At 41.2% G+C, this 16314-nt stretch overlaps 1 protein-coding gene across 1 annotated transcript; it reads right to left on the minus strand.

The window, feature by feature from the left end:
- Positions 1–1463: 1463 nt before the first annotated feature.
- On the minus strand, positions 1464–14955 carry lad1 (ladinin). Its single transcript, XM_084068425.1, has 14 exons — positions 14761–14955; positions 12580–12837; positions 10999–11368; positions 9089–9162; positions 8159–8339; positions 7086–7184; positions 6703–6746; positions 6545–6587; positions 6319–6362; positions 5872–5938; positions 4749–4889; positions 4417–4506; positions 2534–2657; positions 1464–2311 (listed from the first exon to the last, which is right to left on the minus strand). The coding sequence occupies exons 1-13, from the start codon at positions 14793–14795 to the stop codon at positions 2562–2564; spliced, it is 1542 nt and encodes a 513-aa protein (XP_083924551.1). The 5' UTR covers positions 14796–14955; the 3' UTR covers positions 1464–2311; positions 2534–2561.
- Between the last annotated feature and the right edge of the window lie 1359 nt (positions 14956–16314).

Below are 16314 nucleotides of genomic sequence, written 5' to 3' on the forward strand. Positions count from 1 at the left end.
TGGACATCAAGAACCAAAAAAAGTACTCCATTCACTCAGCTCTACACAGTGCTAATCTATACCATTTGTTGCTGTAAGGGATTATTGTTTTGTGTGTTAAAATAAGTGTTAAACAGTTCTGTATTCTGAGTAATCATTGCTATATAAATTGTTTGTTCAATAACAGGGGTCTCCCTTGTAAGAGGCTCTGGATAGGAGCGTCTGCTAAATGTAACTGTAAATTGAAACGCTATCAAATTGAAGCTGATAAATGTGTTCGCTTTCCTGATAGGATGAAACAAATACGTGTCTCTCCCCTGAAAATGTATTTTCTGTTTGCTAAAGACCTGGAGACACAGGGATACCCGTTACTGAACAAACACTCTATAACAATGATGACAATCAGAATATAGAGCTTTAACCTTTTAGCAAAACAATATGTTTCTTTTTATCGAAAAAATAAAACCTTTGACTCAATTCCCTCAGCACTATACATCCATTGAAATCACTGATAGGTTCTTGCCATTACAGTTCATGCTGTAGTTCATATTGGCAGTAAGCTGTACAGTCACTAAATGTCCTATCCATACAGTCACTAAATGCTTTATTCATACAGTCAATAAATGCTCTTTCCATACAGTCTATACATGCTCTATAATTATATATCGACCCTTAATATCATAACATCAGTGAAACATACCTGAGGGGGATGGAGGGAGGAAGAGAGAACTGACAGAGAAAGTCACAGAGCAGAAGAGTCCGTTCAACTGGGATGTGCCCAGTGTGACTGGGGACCAGCAGGAACTTATGTGAGCAACGGGGACAGAGACAGTCGGACGGACGGAATGTATAGTGTGGTCTAGAGTTCTTGGGACCCCATTGTGTTTATTAATAACTTCTTAGATAGCTTGTTCACTCTCTTATCACCATTCCCAAAAAAGGCTACTTCAGATGCCCCGGACAGGAGTGTGTGTGCCACCACTGTGTCTAAAGGACACACACGCGCACGTGCACGCGCACACACACACACACACGCGCGCGCGCGCGCGCACACACACACACACACACACACACACACACACACACACACACACACACACACACACACACACACACACACACACACACACACACACACACACACACACACACACACACACACACACACACACACACACACACACACACACACACACACACACACACACACACACACACACACACACACACACACACACACACACACACACACACACACACACACACACACACACACAGCACTGAGTGCCATGCTGCCACAGATGAAACACAGGCATGGTACTCTTATCAGCATCCATCCTCCTCTTAAGACGACTGCTTTTTAAGAGTCACGTTGCCTCCACTGGACATACCTCTGGTGTTGTGTATGCCAAGAAAAACATGCACTAAAGCAAACATAATTGATTTAGTGACAGGCAGGCAATGAAAGAAATTTACAATCGAAGTTTATAGCAACAATAAACTTTTATTTCCCCCCAACAGACCATTACTTATGGAATGATTTCATGAGAGAATCTTGAGGATGGCTAAAACAAAATGCAGGAAGAAAACAAAACAAGCATGATACTCAGCATCATCATCATCATTCAATTACAATCCCAAAATTCCCTGTTCTGTAGTTCATTAGAACAGGGCAATTATCAGCCGTTAAGACCTTCACCTGTTTAAAGTGCTTGAAAAATCACCTGAAGTCAAACGATGTACGTAAAAGTAAAAGTGTTAGAAGAAATGTCAACGCACTCCTTTCTTTTCTGTACTGTGTGTACAGCAGCAGTATTTTCTTTTCTTTCCTTTCTGACATTAAAGCAATGTTTTCATAACTCACATAACTAATTTGTACCACTGACATTTGACACACAACATTTAAAAAAACACCTTTTAGCAAAGGTACCAGAAGCAAACAAACAGCGGCAAACTACCTTGAAAAGTGATCCTCTCATTCAGTCTTTCAAATCCCTTCCTTTTCACTGCCCTCACTTAAGCGTGATCTATTATTAGTTGTGCGATGGTGTCCCACCCAGAATATAGAAGATCTACAGGCTCACAATGTGTTGCACTGCAATGCGTTGCAAGCTTGTAGATCTGCTGTTTTCGCCGTGGGACACCACGCCAAAAACAAAGTGTGAATCAGGCTTTACAGTATTCTGTACATTCATCGCCAGGCTCATGCACAGGCTTGCGTAGCAAAAGAAAACATGAAAAAAACGGAAAACGATCAGTCACTGCATTCTTTCATCTTCCTCTCTTCAATCCGTCGTATTATCCATCTTCTATGATCTTCAAGTCATAATCCCTAGAAATAAATAAATGGGCAAAGTTATGGGTTCGGCTAATGACATTCATAGATGTTTTATACTCTTGAAGTAAAGCCTGTTGACAGTGTTAACTCTGTATTACTTTAATCAAGTTTTATTCTCAGTCCTATACCAAAGCAAATATGAATTGTATTTGTTTTGGGTCATATTACATAGAATGGCAATAAAGTTATGTTGGAATGCTGGAAGAACGGTCTTACCTATGAGGCATTAATTTAGCGTCTCACATTATAGCTTGCCCGTGGCGTTTTTTGATAGGTCGTCCTCCTCCCCTCTGCCCTCAAACAGGGTTCTCTTAGTGGTGATGTCCACATTTCTCAGGTCCTATGGACAGAAAGTGGTGGAATTCAGACAATCTGTGCCATCTGAAAACCTAGTAGTAAAAACTGACATTATACCTGTTTAGACATGGCCTCAACGGTATGTGTGAATTAGTCATGGGCATAGCTAATGGAAATCTATTTTAGGAATGGCTGTTAAGTTCCAGCTGGGGTATTGGCCTTGAGAACTGATTGGCAGTGAGAATAGGTTTGATACCTTTCCAGGGTAATATCTGCCCATCATGGATTATGTCCAGTGGTAGACAACGTATAGGCCTACAGTATACTCAAGTAAATACTCAAGTATTCAAAAGTACAAATTACAAAAGTACATTTTAATATTGCTGTATTGAAATTTAGAATGTTTCCCAAAAATAATTAGGACATTTTCATAATATGCAATTGTAGATCGGCTATGTTCACTATATTTGAAATAGGGCTTAAGTGGTTAATTTATAATATATTTTTCTAAATTTGAGTCCCAAGAGTCTCTTCCTGGACATGTGGAGTCAAAAGTACAATATTTCCTAAATGTACTTCAGTACAGTACTCAAGTAAATGTACTTTGTTATTGTCCACCACTGATTATGTCCACAATCAGGAGCAGTCAGAACGAGGCTGACAGAGTACTACTGCCACCTAGGTGTCAAATTCTACACTTACAATTTCCATGCTTTTTTCCCAGGCATGCATACTGGAATCCCGAATCCTTCACCACATGAATCCAAAACAACTTTATTTATAGAGCACATTTAAAAACAACAGAGTTGACCAAAGTGCTTTCATGTCAAAGAGACACAAATAAGACTACAAGGAATGCAATAAAACCAGAGAAAATCACAAATAAGAAAAAGAAAAACACAAATAAACACATCAAATAGAAACTCATAAAACTCATGAAATCAAAGGGTGGGGGGGGGGGCAGCTTAGCATGGAGGGGGTGCTCATACCAGAGCTTGGGGGGGGGGGGGGGGGCAGCCACAGTGAAACTAGTAGCAGCTTGCTTGCTGATCTCAATGACCTCGAGGGGACATATGAGTTAAGGAGGTCAGAAATATAGAATGGATGAACCCTAGCATCCCGATAGGCTAATAACTGTACAGTCCTGTGTTTCCAGAAGTTGGAAAACAAATATGCCTACAGTTATTCTGGGCATGTCATCATAACAGGCGGGCGAACATTTGGAGAAAGTAGGCAAACATTCTGCAGAAATGGCAGATCTACAAGTTCATAGTGTCACACAACGCAATGCGTTGTGAGCTTGTAGATCTGCTATTTTCATGGCGAGGGGTTTGGTGTAGAGCAGGGGTCTTCAACGTTTTCCCAGACCAAGGACCGCTTAGCTGAGAGACGGATGAAGCAGGGACCCCCTCTACATATTATATGAAATTGTGTTGCAGATTTAACTTTTTCATAGATTTCATAGCCTTGTTTGACCATAAGTGTAAATTAATCGTGTTTGTTTACACATTATGCGCGTGTGAGTGTGAGCTTATAGATCGGCTATTTTAGGCGAATGTTCCCCCCCGGGAATAGGGATGCCAGGGTTAATGTAACAAAACAAAACAAAAAAGTTCCTATCACACAAAGGTTTGGAGGAACCCCTAGGGGTCCCGGGCCCCCTGTTGAAGACCCATGGTGTAGAAGGAATGAAGGAAAGGATCAAGTATAGAGCCCTGGGGGACTCCAGTCAGTATAATGGAGGGTTTTAAGTGGTTAAAGTTGCATGGTGAATAAAGTGTGAGCAGAAAAGGCCAACTGACCGTGGGATTTGGGGAGGTGCCTGATTGGTTGGTCTTGTTGAGCCAGAGGTTGATCCGGTCCGACATTCCTGATGCGAAGCCGCGTAGTTCCTGATGACATCACAGATGTAAATCCACACGCCATTGTCGTACCACACCATGTATGCATCCATGATGGATCACGTACTGTACACCTGGTTTTAAAAAAGTGTGTGTGTGTGTGTGTGTGTGTGTGCGCGCTTGTGCATGTATGTAAAATGAGCGAACCTCAACTAGGGATATGCTGTAATTCTGGATTTTTTAGGAGTTAGCGACACTGATAAAGAGCTGTAAACTCGGTGTATATACTGTACCTGTCTGGAGATCCCAGGTCTAGCGGAGCCTCCAGCCTGCTGGTCCTTCTCAAACAAGCCTCTCTTCCTGGACACTTCATCCATGAGGAACAGAGTCCTCTGGGCCACGTCTGGGGAACGTATCCCTGTCACATCAGACTTCTACACACACATACACACACAAATTACAAATAATTACATTATTGTACAAATCACAAAACCTGACAGCATTATTAAAAGAAGAAAGAATCACTGTGTTTGTTTATGCGTGAAAAATAAAAGATGCTGGGTCGGTATTTGCAATTTTGTAGGATTGCCAGAATCTGCGTTGTTTGTGTGCTAAGAGTTGCTTTGAGAGCTGCCCGTTTCACTGTGAATTTGTGTGAAACGTAACGCAATGGGGAGACTATTCCGGATTAATCAACGGAGCAGCTACTGAACATTATTAGTGTAAGATTGAGTAGTGAGTAAGATTACAAGAACTCATTGTTGCTCTTATAGAAATGTCTTGTGTCGTTGACGCGCTGCATTTCTGTCTTTCTTTATTCATTCATTTATTTTTGTCGGGACAGTGCACATTGATGAGCACAAGTACAGGTGTAATACATACGCATGAGCAAGTGTAAATATCCCCGATTCAGCTAAAGCTACTTTCCACCTGTAGTCCTCCAAAAAACAAGAAACAATACAGACATACAACGATACAACATAAGTTAACAACAACACTCAAGGTGCATCTACATTCTACAAGCAACAATAGGCATATATTAAAAACTAATTTAGAGTGGGCCTAGTCTATCAAATATATATTATACGTGATCGCATATCTGGTTATCTTTCAACCACTGTTTTAATTGTCCTTTGAAGGCTGAGGGGCTCTCCCTTAGGGTAACTGGGAGACGGTTCCAGTCCGAACAACCTCTGATGGACATTTTGTCCAAAGGTGGTCCGTCCGCCTATGTTAGACCTCGCAGTCCCCTCTGGAGTCTGACCTAGTGCCACGGCCCGTGTCCCTCTTCCTACGAATAACTTCCCTTAGAGGAGGGGGAGCCAGTCCATGTAGGTATTTGTAGATAAAACAGACACTTTTGTTTTGAAAGTTCAAAACATTTTCAAAACTCATAAAGTGATGATAAAGTCTGACCTGTGATGCGTGGGCCAGTCTCTCCATCATCTCCTGGATGGACTTGGAGGACATCCTCTGTCTGGAGCTGGAAAGGACAGAAGTGAAAAAAGTACTCAAATTCTTTACTTATGTAAAAGTATCAATGCTGCAATGTAGTCCGGAATTAAAAATGTACTTGAGTAAAGGTACAAAATTATTGGTATCAAAATGTAATTAAAGTACCAAAAGTAGAAAGTACTCATTATGCAGAATGTCGCATTTCACAAGTTTTAAAATGTATACAAATCATTTGAAAATAGCAGATCTACAAGCTCACAATGCGCCGCATCGCAACGCATTGTGAGCTTGCATTGTGACGCACACGGCGATGCCTGCCATGACAAAGCAGCCAGTGTCTTATCTAGAATAATTATGTATATTTTGTAATGTAAGAGATGCGGAGAAGGACGGTACATTTAAACTCACTTCCTCTGGAAAGGAGATGTTTTGTCTTCATCTGGACTTTGCTCCTGGTGAGAATAGTTGATTAACATCTAATTCACTGTAAAACATCTATGTAATTTAGATATATTGCACATTATATTTAAAACATGTTTTAAATATAACCTATTTATTTGTCCATAATAACTTACAGGTTACATTTTATTTCAGGCAAGAATACACAGTAATATACTTTAGAGATATATCTTACTGTGTTGGATTCAAACTTCTTAGAGGCCAGCCGGACACTCATGCTAAAATAGAAATAAACACAGGGCTATGAATGCAGAGACAGAGAGAGAGTGGGAGAGAGAGGGAGAGAGAGATGGGGGAACAGAACGAACCCTAGAAATAAAGAGTTTATCTTACCTCCTCTGCAGTGGCGTTTTCTCCTCTTCCTTCTTTTGCAGCATCTGTAGATGTTCAAGGTTGTGTAAGTATGTGTTAGCGGCAGACATCGCTGTCTTCTGAATGTCAACAACTAATGCTCATCCCTCCTCACAGTACAGTAACAAAGCAGTCAGTCATGTCAGTGGAAATGTTGGTAAACACTGAGAACAGATATATCAACTCTCATGAACTTGGAGCTGGGATGACACAAGCAAATGACCCTCATAATCTGCCGTCATTTTGAGTTGATAGTCAAATAGGCAAGAGTGTGTGTGTGTGTGTGTGTGTGTGTGTGTGTGTGTGTGTGTGCGTGTGCGCATGCATGCATATGTGTGCATGCGTGTGTGTGTGTGTGTGTGTACCCTGAAAGAAGCCGTCCTGGAGCTCTGTTTGGTGAAGGCAGGCCTGGTCGTCTGTTCTATGTTGACTGAGCCATTGGAGGGAGAGCCAGTCGCATTGGTCTAGGGTGCAGAAAACCTTATTACAACACTTATACCTATTTAAAACCTTTATACAGTACTTAGCTGACCGGGGTCCCCCAGGGCTTTTTCCCCTCAATCCATACCATATCTCTTAGGCAAAAATAGCCATCGGAACGCGTTGTAAGCTTGTAGATCGTTTATTTTCGTTCAATGTTCACCCCAGAATAAGGACGCTAGAGTTGGTGGTTGAAGTGGTTGAACTATTCAACATTCAGCATCTTGCAGTCTCTTGTGGTGATTATTATGTCACCACTAGGTGGCACTATTTCATTATTTCACTGTCTTTCAGGCACTGAGTGATAATTATACCAAAGTCCACCAGGAGGACATGACATGCAAAACACAGAGGTGTGTTAGTGGGCAGTGACAATGATGTCATCTGTGAAGTTGGCTGCTGGACTAAGTTCAGTGTGTGCATGTACGTGCACACGCGTTTGTTTGTTTGTGTGTGTGTGTGTGTGCTTGTGTGTGGAAAGTAAACTAAGTACATTTACTCAAGTACTGTATTTCCAGTTTTCAATACTTTTACTTCTACTCCACTACATCTTAGAGGAAAATATTTTACTTTTTACTCCACTACAATTCTTTTAAAACTTTATATACTAGTTACTGTAACTCAAACGTAAATTAACCAGCCCTCTATGTACTTTGGCTATTTGTAAATAGCCGATCTACAAGCTCACAACGCTTCGCAAATAGATCTGCTATTTTCAAAAGATTTTGATATATTGAACTTGTGAAATGGGACATTCTGCATAATGAGTATTTACTTTTGGTACTTTAAGTACATTTTGATGCCAATACTTTTGTACTTTTACTCAAGTAAATTTAGAATACCGAACTTGTACTTCAGACAGATACTACTGAAAAATGTGAGTACTTCTTCCATCACTGTGTGTGTGTGTGTGTGTGTGTGTGTGTGTGTGTGTGTGCGTGTGCGTGTGGCACAGTACCTCCTGAGTATGGCCATTGTGCACAGGGCTCTGGGCGCCTCTAGGAGAAGGACTTTGGCAGGGAGAGGGCCAGTGTTCTCTGGGAGACAGAGAGGCTGTTGGAGAACAGGGGCTCATGGGAGTGGTGCGCCCACTCCTCTCACTGGAAGAGAGACTCTTGTCCAGGGAGATGGAGACAGAGCTAAAGGGCAAGAAACATTTTTTATCCATTAGAAATGTTAACCACTTAAACGCTATTACTGTAGTTGACCATTATGGACCACAATGGAAACAAGGCACCTGGGGCTTTTTGTGTTATACTTTTAGCATAGCCTTTGACTGTACTGTCAACAGTGGTGGAATAAGTACTCAGATGTTTTACTTAAGTGAAAGTATCAATACTGCAATGTAGAAGTACTCTGTTACAAGTAAAAGTCTGGAATTCAAAATCTACTTGAGTAAAAGTACAAAAGTATTGGTATGAAAATGTACTTTGTAAGTACCAAAAGTAAAAGTACTAAAGTGTTTGAAAATGGCAGGTCTACAAGTTCACAACGCGTCGCGATGCGACGCGTTGAAGGCAAACAGGTCCATCCAACAAAGTGTGAGAGCACAGTGGCAAGCAGTGAAGCACGGCAGTATTTTGCCATGTACATCCTAAATATTACCACATTTATTAGCCTTTTAGTCTGCATGTAACACATTTTGGTAGATTCAACACGTCTCTTTTTATTCAAGGATGCAAAGCAAATTCTCTTTGAGCGACAAAAGGTCACAAAGAGACTCACAAACAAGAGTGGACACTGACATTTGGATGCGTCAGACTGTGGGACTGATAATGATGCCAAACTGGCAGACATGCCAAAGACCACACCAGCAAACTGCTGAACCACAAATGCACCATGAATTCTATCCAGATGACATTCAGAAATTAATTCAGGTTTTTCTCACCTGACAAACTTATTGGATCGTGTAGATGGCGGCTTGGGATCTGGGTCTTTGCCCAGTGAGTCTCTTTTTCCCTGCTGGAAAAGACAGAAATATACATATAAATATACAGTATAACTACAGGCCAATGCTAGTGCCAAACAAGGTATAGTATAGACATGGGGCACACCTTTTATTACATAACCCAACATGGATAGCCTACTGAGTCATTTGCCGCTATAATGAATTGCTGTGTTTAAAGTAAGTGTAATAAAAGATAAGGTGGAAAAACATGACCTTATGCCCACAGTTTCCATCTTTTATTGTCTATTTGCATAGATGTTTAGATTATCTGAAGAACTTTGTAAGCCTTTCATAAAGAAGTATCATGTAGAGGCATATTCAGTAACATAACAGGATGTAGCGTATAGTATATATTGACTTGACTTTAGTATGGCAATATAACTATTGTACAGTAGGCTAAACATGTGTACTTTCGCTATTCGAAAACAGCATCACATCGCATCGTGATGCGTTGTGAGCTTGTAGATCTACTATTTTTGAAAGATTTGGAAAAATGTTTAGAAATGTAGAATCATTTGAAAATAACATCTTAACAACACAAATCTTCTCTTATGGGGGTCCCTGGCCCAAAATCTTTTCAGATGGGGGTCTGCGGCAAAATACATGTCAATTTGGGGGGATCCTTGACGTGAAACAGTTTGAGATCCACTGGGCTAAACAAAAGACTTTCTGTGTGTGTGTCTAATTGTCTGAGTATTTGTTTGTGTTGATTTGTTTGGGCAAATATCCCCAGGAGGTATGTGACTGTGTGGGAATATAGGTCAATAGTTGGTGCTCCAGGGAAAGTGAAAATGTCAGTGTTGGCGGTAATTTGGATTTTAGGAAATGATTAACGCCATTCTCAGTCTGCGTGGGGTAACAGCTAACTGTACAACCGCACCGTGGGGTGGAATTTTTGGCAGCCCTCCGTCATCATGACCAAGTAAACAATTAACCACCTGAGCTTGACACCACGGCACGTAGAAAATAGCCAAGCTACAAGCTCACGATGCGCCGCGGTACGACACCTTGTGAGCTTGTAGATCAGCTATTTTCAGCACATGACACCGTCGTACGAGTATACATTTGATATAACATCACCCTGGGGTATTTTCTTTAAAATGTTCACCTATAGTGACATGCTCAAAATAGAGGTGCCAAGGTTAATGCTAATAGCTTGGATTCAAGTGAGAATCTCATAATTTGTCGCTGACAGTTAATCTTAGGGACATTCACATTTCCGTTCATGCTTTGGCTGAAGGTAAGGCTATTGACCAATATTGAATTCATCAGCAAACACGTTTCGGACACTACTTGGGTCGCTGGGGATATTTCACTTTAAAATAAAATAAACAAAAAATATATAAAAAATAAATGAAAAAAGTAATGGAAACATCACGGCCCCTCACGTATTAGAATGTCCTTCTAATCTCCATGACTTTTTTCATTTTTCATATATTTTTTTAATATATATATTTTTATATATATAATTTTTATGTTGATGATTTTATTTGAAAATGAAATGTCACTTTAATCACGTCGTTGCTGTCGCACAATTAAAACTTCCCAGAGAAACATCAGCACTTTTATTTCAGCGCAATGCATGATGGTATGTAGGGCTTGTGATTGTGACCATCGGCCTACATTTCGCGATACACTGTGAGATAAGATAAGTCCACTCTAGTCTATAGGGTATAATAGTTATCACTAAATATTCGGAGACCACTACAAAATGCCGTAATCACTATATAGTACACGATTGTGAGAAGGGAGTGATTTTGGACACAGTCAAAGCGAATATCTCCCTTACTCCAGTTAGCAGAGCCATTGAGATACCAGTTAAAGAAAAACATCTAATACCCCCGTCCCACCTGTCTGTTGACGATGGTTGAAGTGGTGGTACTGGAGGTGATGTTGATGGTACTGGTGGTGGAGTTGGTGGGACTGGCGGTGGTGCTGATGGTCCTGGAGATGGTGCTGGTGCTGGTGGGACTGGGAGCGGCTGGGGTCTGGGCATGTGTAGGTTTGGGCGGCACGTGAGGTGGAGGCGCGCGCTTCCCTTCCTCTTTGTCGATGTGGCCCAGTGACTCCACCCTAGCTCCTCCTCCTCCTACTCCGTTCTCCTCCACCTCTTCCTCATCCTCTTCCTTCTGACTCCTCAGACTCTCCATGCGCCTCAGCCTTCGCTTCTCGTCACGCTTGCGCAGCATCTCTATGAAGTCCAGCTGTGTCTGCTCCTCGCTGAACACGCATGCACGTATGCATACAAGTACGCGCGCACACACACACACACACACACACACACACACACACACACACACACACACACACACACACACACACACACACACACACACACACACACACACGTTTATATTGATATATTTGTGAGGACATAAACATTTTAGGCAGTTTTATGAATGTCATTTTTTAACCCTAACCATGAAGCCAGAGTTAAACTTACAGGCACGGGTGTCAGGCATGACCATAAAACATAAAACAACCATTTCTCTGGTGAGGACCAGGAAAATGATCCTCCTCGCAGCTGTCTATTTCTCAAATGTTACCATACGTGTGTGGGAAGTATAGTAATATAAGTACACAGTCACACAGTGATGCACAGCTTGCACACTCAACATGACCTGTAAGTGACACTGGTCCTAAAGAGAGAAGAAGGGACCTGCCCTTCCAGCATTTTGATCAGGTTTCTGCAATGAAAGGCTTCACAGTTTCTCTCTCCAGGTTAAACACTCTTTGAAGAGTGTTTCTGCCTGCTCTAGGGACTCTAGGGCCACTGATGTTTTTGACAGCTTTTCACTTTTCATCTTTTTTTGTTGTTGCATAGTATCAGGTTCTCCAATGTGCAGGCAATGGTAGGCTATTGAACTGACGTAGTCCCACGGGGCACTGGAACCCCTGTTGCTACAATTAAAAGTGAAGTGAAAGAGAGGGATAAGCTGAAAAGGAGTGGGCGAGAGAGAAAGACACCACACTCGCACACAGAGAGACAGAGAGAGAGAGAGAGAGAGAGATAAAGCACACCCTATGTCCCTCAACTGAGGGACAGCCAGTGGACAGAAGAGCCGAGTACATCTGGCTGACAAACTCACTAACTGCTGCATATCACTGTAATCATTGTCTCACTGTTTGTTATTCACTTGTTTTCATTATTACTATATCACTTGTTATTCACGCATGTTATTCCCTTGTTGTCTCTGTATACGTAATGTTGTGACTTGTTTTATGTTATACGTATGTTTTGGCCATTAAAGCATTTTTAATTGAATTGAGATAGACAGAGAGATGTAGACAGAGAGATAAAGAAAGAGAAAGGGAAAGGGAAAGAGAAAGAGCGGGAGTAGACAAGCCGGGTCACAAACCATGCCGTTGCTGCTCAGAGGATTGTAAGATCATGTTTTGGTAGAACTTGTTTTTGGTGTGAATTGACAAACCTGCTGACTCCCTGGCCCGTGGCTCTGTCACTGCTAGCGCGCTCTGTCCCACGGCGGGTGCTGCTGTCATTGTTGGCGGTCGGCGTTTCTCTGGGGGCGGGCGTGTCTCTGGGGGCGGGCGTGTCTCTGGGGGTGGGTTGCGTGCGGTCAGGTGAGAGGTCATCGTCGGGGTCTGTGGTGCTACTGGAGCCCCTCACCCTCCTCCGTCTCTCCCTCTCCACCTCCTCCTCATCCTCCACGGTCCACTGGCGTGCTAGGCTGTCAGGATAGACACACACGCACACACACACACACACACACACACACACACACACACACACACACACACACACACACACACACACACACACAACTTATCTATCAGCTACAGTGTACCTCTAATGGCAGAGGTTCAAACTGTTACATCTTATGTGTACATCTTATGTGTACACAAGAGTAAAATTATTTGTTTTTTGGTTCCTCAACATTGTAGCATTAAGAAAGAATCATAGAAGCGTCCTGGGTTGTTTTGCAACCACAGGGCCGCCAGATCAGAGGAAGTTAATATCGCTAGCAGGCAAACTATAGAGTACATGAGTGCATTAATGACCACTGACGGACAATCTACATACTGAAAAGATAAATCTTCTGTAAGTTATTGTGGGACTTTGTGTGAACTGTTTGTCAATACAGCATAGTGATATAATGTTATGTCTCTTCCCTTGACAAGCTTTTAAAAAGATAAAATAAAAAGTTGGTCACAAAAAAAAAAAAGAATCATAACAAAAATAGTGTGTAGGCCTACATTAGTGGCACAATTTGAGGTGCTTTAATGTGCTGTGTGAATGGTTCCTACTTCTAAATAATGATTGAGTATTATCCTCATTATAAAGGTGATTGATCAGACACAGCTGTTCATGACATTCACATTCATACTTATGGACCAATCATGGATATCACAAAGATATAAAGCGTGAAAATCCAATTGAAGAGGCCTACTATGTACAATCTGAATATTGAATATAGAAACCTCTCCACATTTTAACGTTTTATGTTTTGTTGTAAAGTAATGCCCTACTTTAGCATACAAGAGTGTTGCACAAAAGTAGTGAAAATGGCTCAATAAAAATAAATGCATGGTTTTCACCTGACAGCAATGATGTAAATATGCTGAGCTCTACACAGAAACATCACAGACATTTTTGGATTACAGATCATAACGCACTGCTAATCCTGCCAGTATTAACGGTTACCCAGCCAGAACCTGCTTGACTCGTTCATCATCTTTTATGAGGTAATATCTGTACAGTAGAGCTACAGTCTGACTCTGCAGCACGTGTGTGGAAATACGTTGAATATCACAGTGACCAGTGGTGGAAAAAGTACACATTCTTTAAGTAAAAGTATCAATACCGCAATTTAGAAATTCTCAGTTACAGGTACAAGTCCGGTACTCAAAATAAAGTACCAAAGTAAAAGTACTCATTATGCAGAATGTCCAATTAAACACGTTTTCAAATGTATAAATTGTATAATTTTTTATAAAAAAAAAAGCTCACAATGCTCCCAGGCTAGGCATTGTGAGCTTATAGATCTGCTATTTTCAAATGGCCGAAATATATATAGGGCTGAAGTCGTTAGTGTGTATTTTGTAATAATAATACAAATCTACTAAATAGTAACTAAAGTTTTCAAATAATTGTAGTGGAGTAAAAAGTACAACATTTGCCTCTGAGATGTAGTGGAGTAGAAGTAAAAGTACTGAAAATTGGAAATACTCCATTAGTAGTAAGTAATAAATACCTCAAAATTGTACTTGAGTACAGTACTTGAGTACATGTACTTTCCACCACTGACAGTGAGTGGCATTACCCATGTACAGGTGTACAGCAGTATCCTGATCGTGTATTATTACACAGATATAACAACCCAGTTGTTAATGGCTGCCATGTGTTAGATGGTCAGCTTGATAAATTGACACATTGTTGCCAAGATGTCTCGTTTAGATTTCTCTTTGTTCAGCTATAGAAGCCTACGTTACAGAATTAGCATGACAAATGTGTATATTTGTTCGGTAATATTTTATTAGTTTTAGGCTGTATGTGTGCAGCTTTCAGTTTCAGTTACGTTAGGTTATATTATAGTGTCTGCCAACTGTCAAGAGATCCGAATAAAAATAAAACACGGACTTTAAAACCTTACCTGGACAAAGCCGACCAGTTTTTCCGAGCTGACATTTTTCGGTCTGTTTGTTATAAAAAATAAAAAATAAAGTCCAACTGAACGACAAGTGGAATCTTACTGGCAGCGACAGAGAGAGAGAGGGAGGGAGAGACAATATAAAAGTCAAGATGCACTTGAGTTCAGTTGAACACAAGGCGTGACGGACTGGCTGCTCACTGGGAGGCAATCACAAGCAGTCCACCTTTACCCCGCTGGAGGTCACATGACCACAGAACTGTAGTAGGTTACCTGCGGTGGTGTAAAGCAGAGCCGTATACGGCTCTCTGGTGTAGCCTTGGATCACAAGATGGTCATCGCATCGGTCATAATGATGTTGGACTTTTTTTCTAAATAGAGTTAGCAATTTCTCCCTTTCTGGTCCGTACATCTACATAAGCGTTCAGATTTCAAATATAAAGTGCTGACCCCATGGCCGCGGATGTTACAATTATGTACGGGTCCTCAGAAGTATCCGTGTTTCCCGTATTGTTCAATGAAAAGCATTTTAATCCGATTGGAGGCGATTTTCTTATAGAGTTATTATGTATCACAGTGCAATACACCTCCCAACCGATAGGGTCGCGCAGTTGAAAGCATAAGGAGAAAATGGCCACCAATCGGATTAAAATGCTTTTTATTGAATAATACGGAAGATACGGGTACTTTTGAGGACTCGTACATAATTGTAACATCCGAGGACATATAGGGTAAGCACTTTATATTTGAAATTTGAACGTTTATGTGATATACGGACCAAAAAGAGAAAAAGTGCAAACACTATTTTGAATAAAGTCCAAGACTGTCATATAATATATAACAGTCTTGTATCAAGGCTAGCTCTGGTGTAAAAAGTACATTTACTCAAGTACTGTACTTAAGTACAATTTTAAGGTATATTTATTTTCCTGAAGCATTTCAAATGTTCTATAATTTTACTTCTGCTCCACTACCAAATATTGTAGCCTACTTTTATTCCACCTGTAGGTCTGAGCTGTATGTTTCGAGCTTGTAGGTCTGCTATTTTTTTAATGCTTTTGTGTGACGTTGTAGTAAGTCAAGTAGGGCGTTAATTTACGAAAAAACACAAAAATATAAAATATGGAGATAAGAGGTTTCTGTCCGACAGCAACGATATGCTTTCTAAGTTGCCTATTTCTAAAAATAGGGAACAATAGAGAGGCCTCGTGTGTGTTTTGGCCTGTATTTGTGGGACTGGCCAGTACAAGTTTCTTGACGGTCTGATTCATGTTATTTGCTCTGCTGTGCTGTGTCAGGCCACACCCGGCCTCCTTGGAACTACAGGTGTGTTGGACTCTGCCCTCTGCTTAGGTTCAATTCAACACCTTCCCGTCAAGCTGTATTGGATGTTTCCTGTTCCTTATATCAGGGGTTCTCAAACTTTTTTGTGACCCCAAAATGATATGGGGACCTCCCCCCCACGGGGTCTTTGAGGGGGTTCCAGGGGGGGTCCCCGGACCAGACAAAAATAGCCTTTGTGACACGTTGTGAGATTGGCTATTTTTGGCGAAGAAT

The sequence above is a fragment of the Gymnoscopelus microlampas genome (genome assembly GCF_963454915.1).
Source record: "Gymnoscopelus microlampas genome assembly, chromosome: 10".
Taxonomy (NCBI): domain Eukaryota; kingdom Metazoa; phylum Chordata; class Actinopteri; order Myctophiformes; family Myctophidae; genus Gymnoscopelus; species Gymnoscopelus microlampas.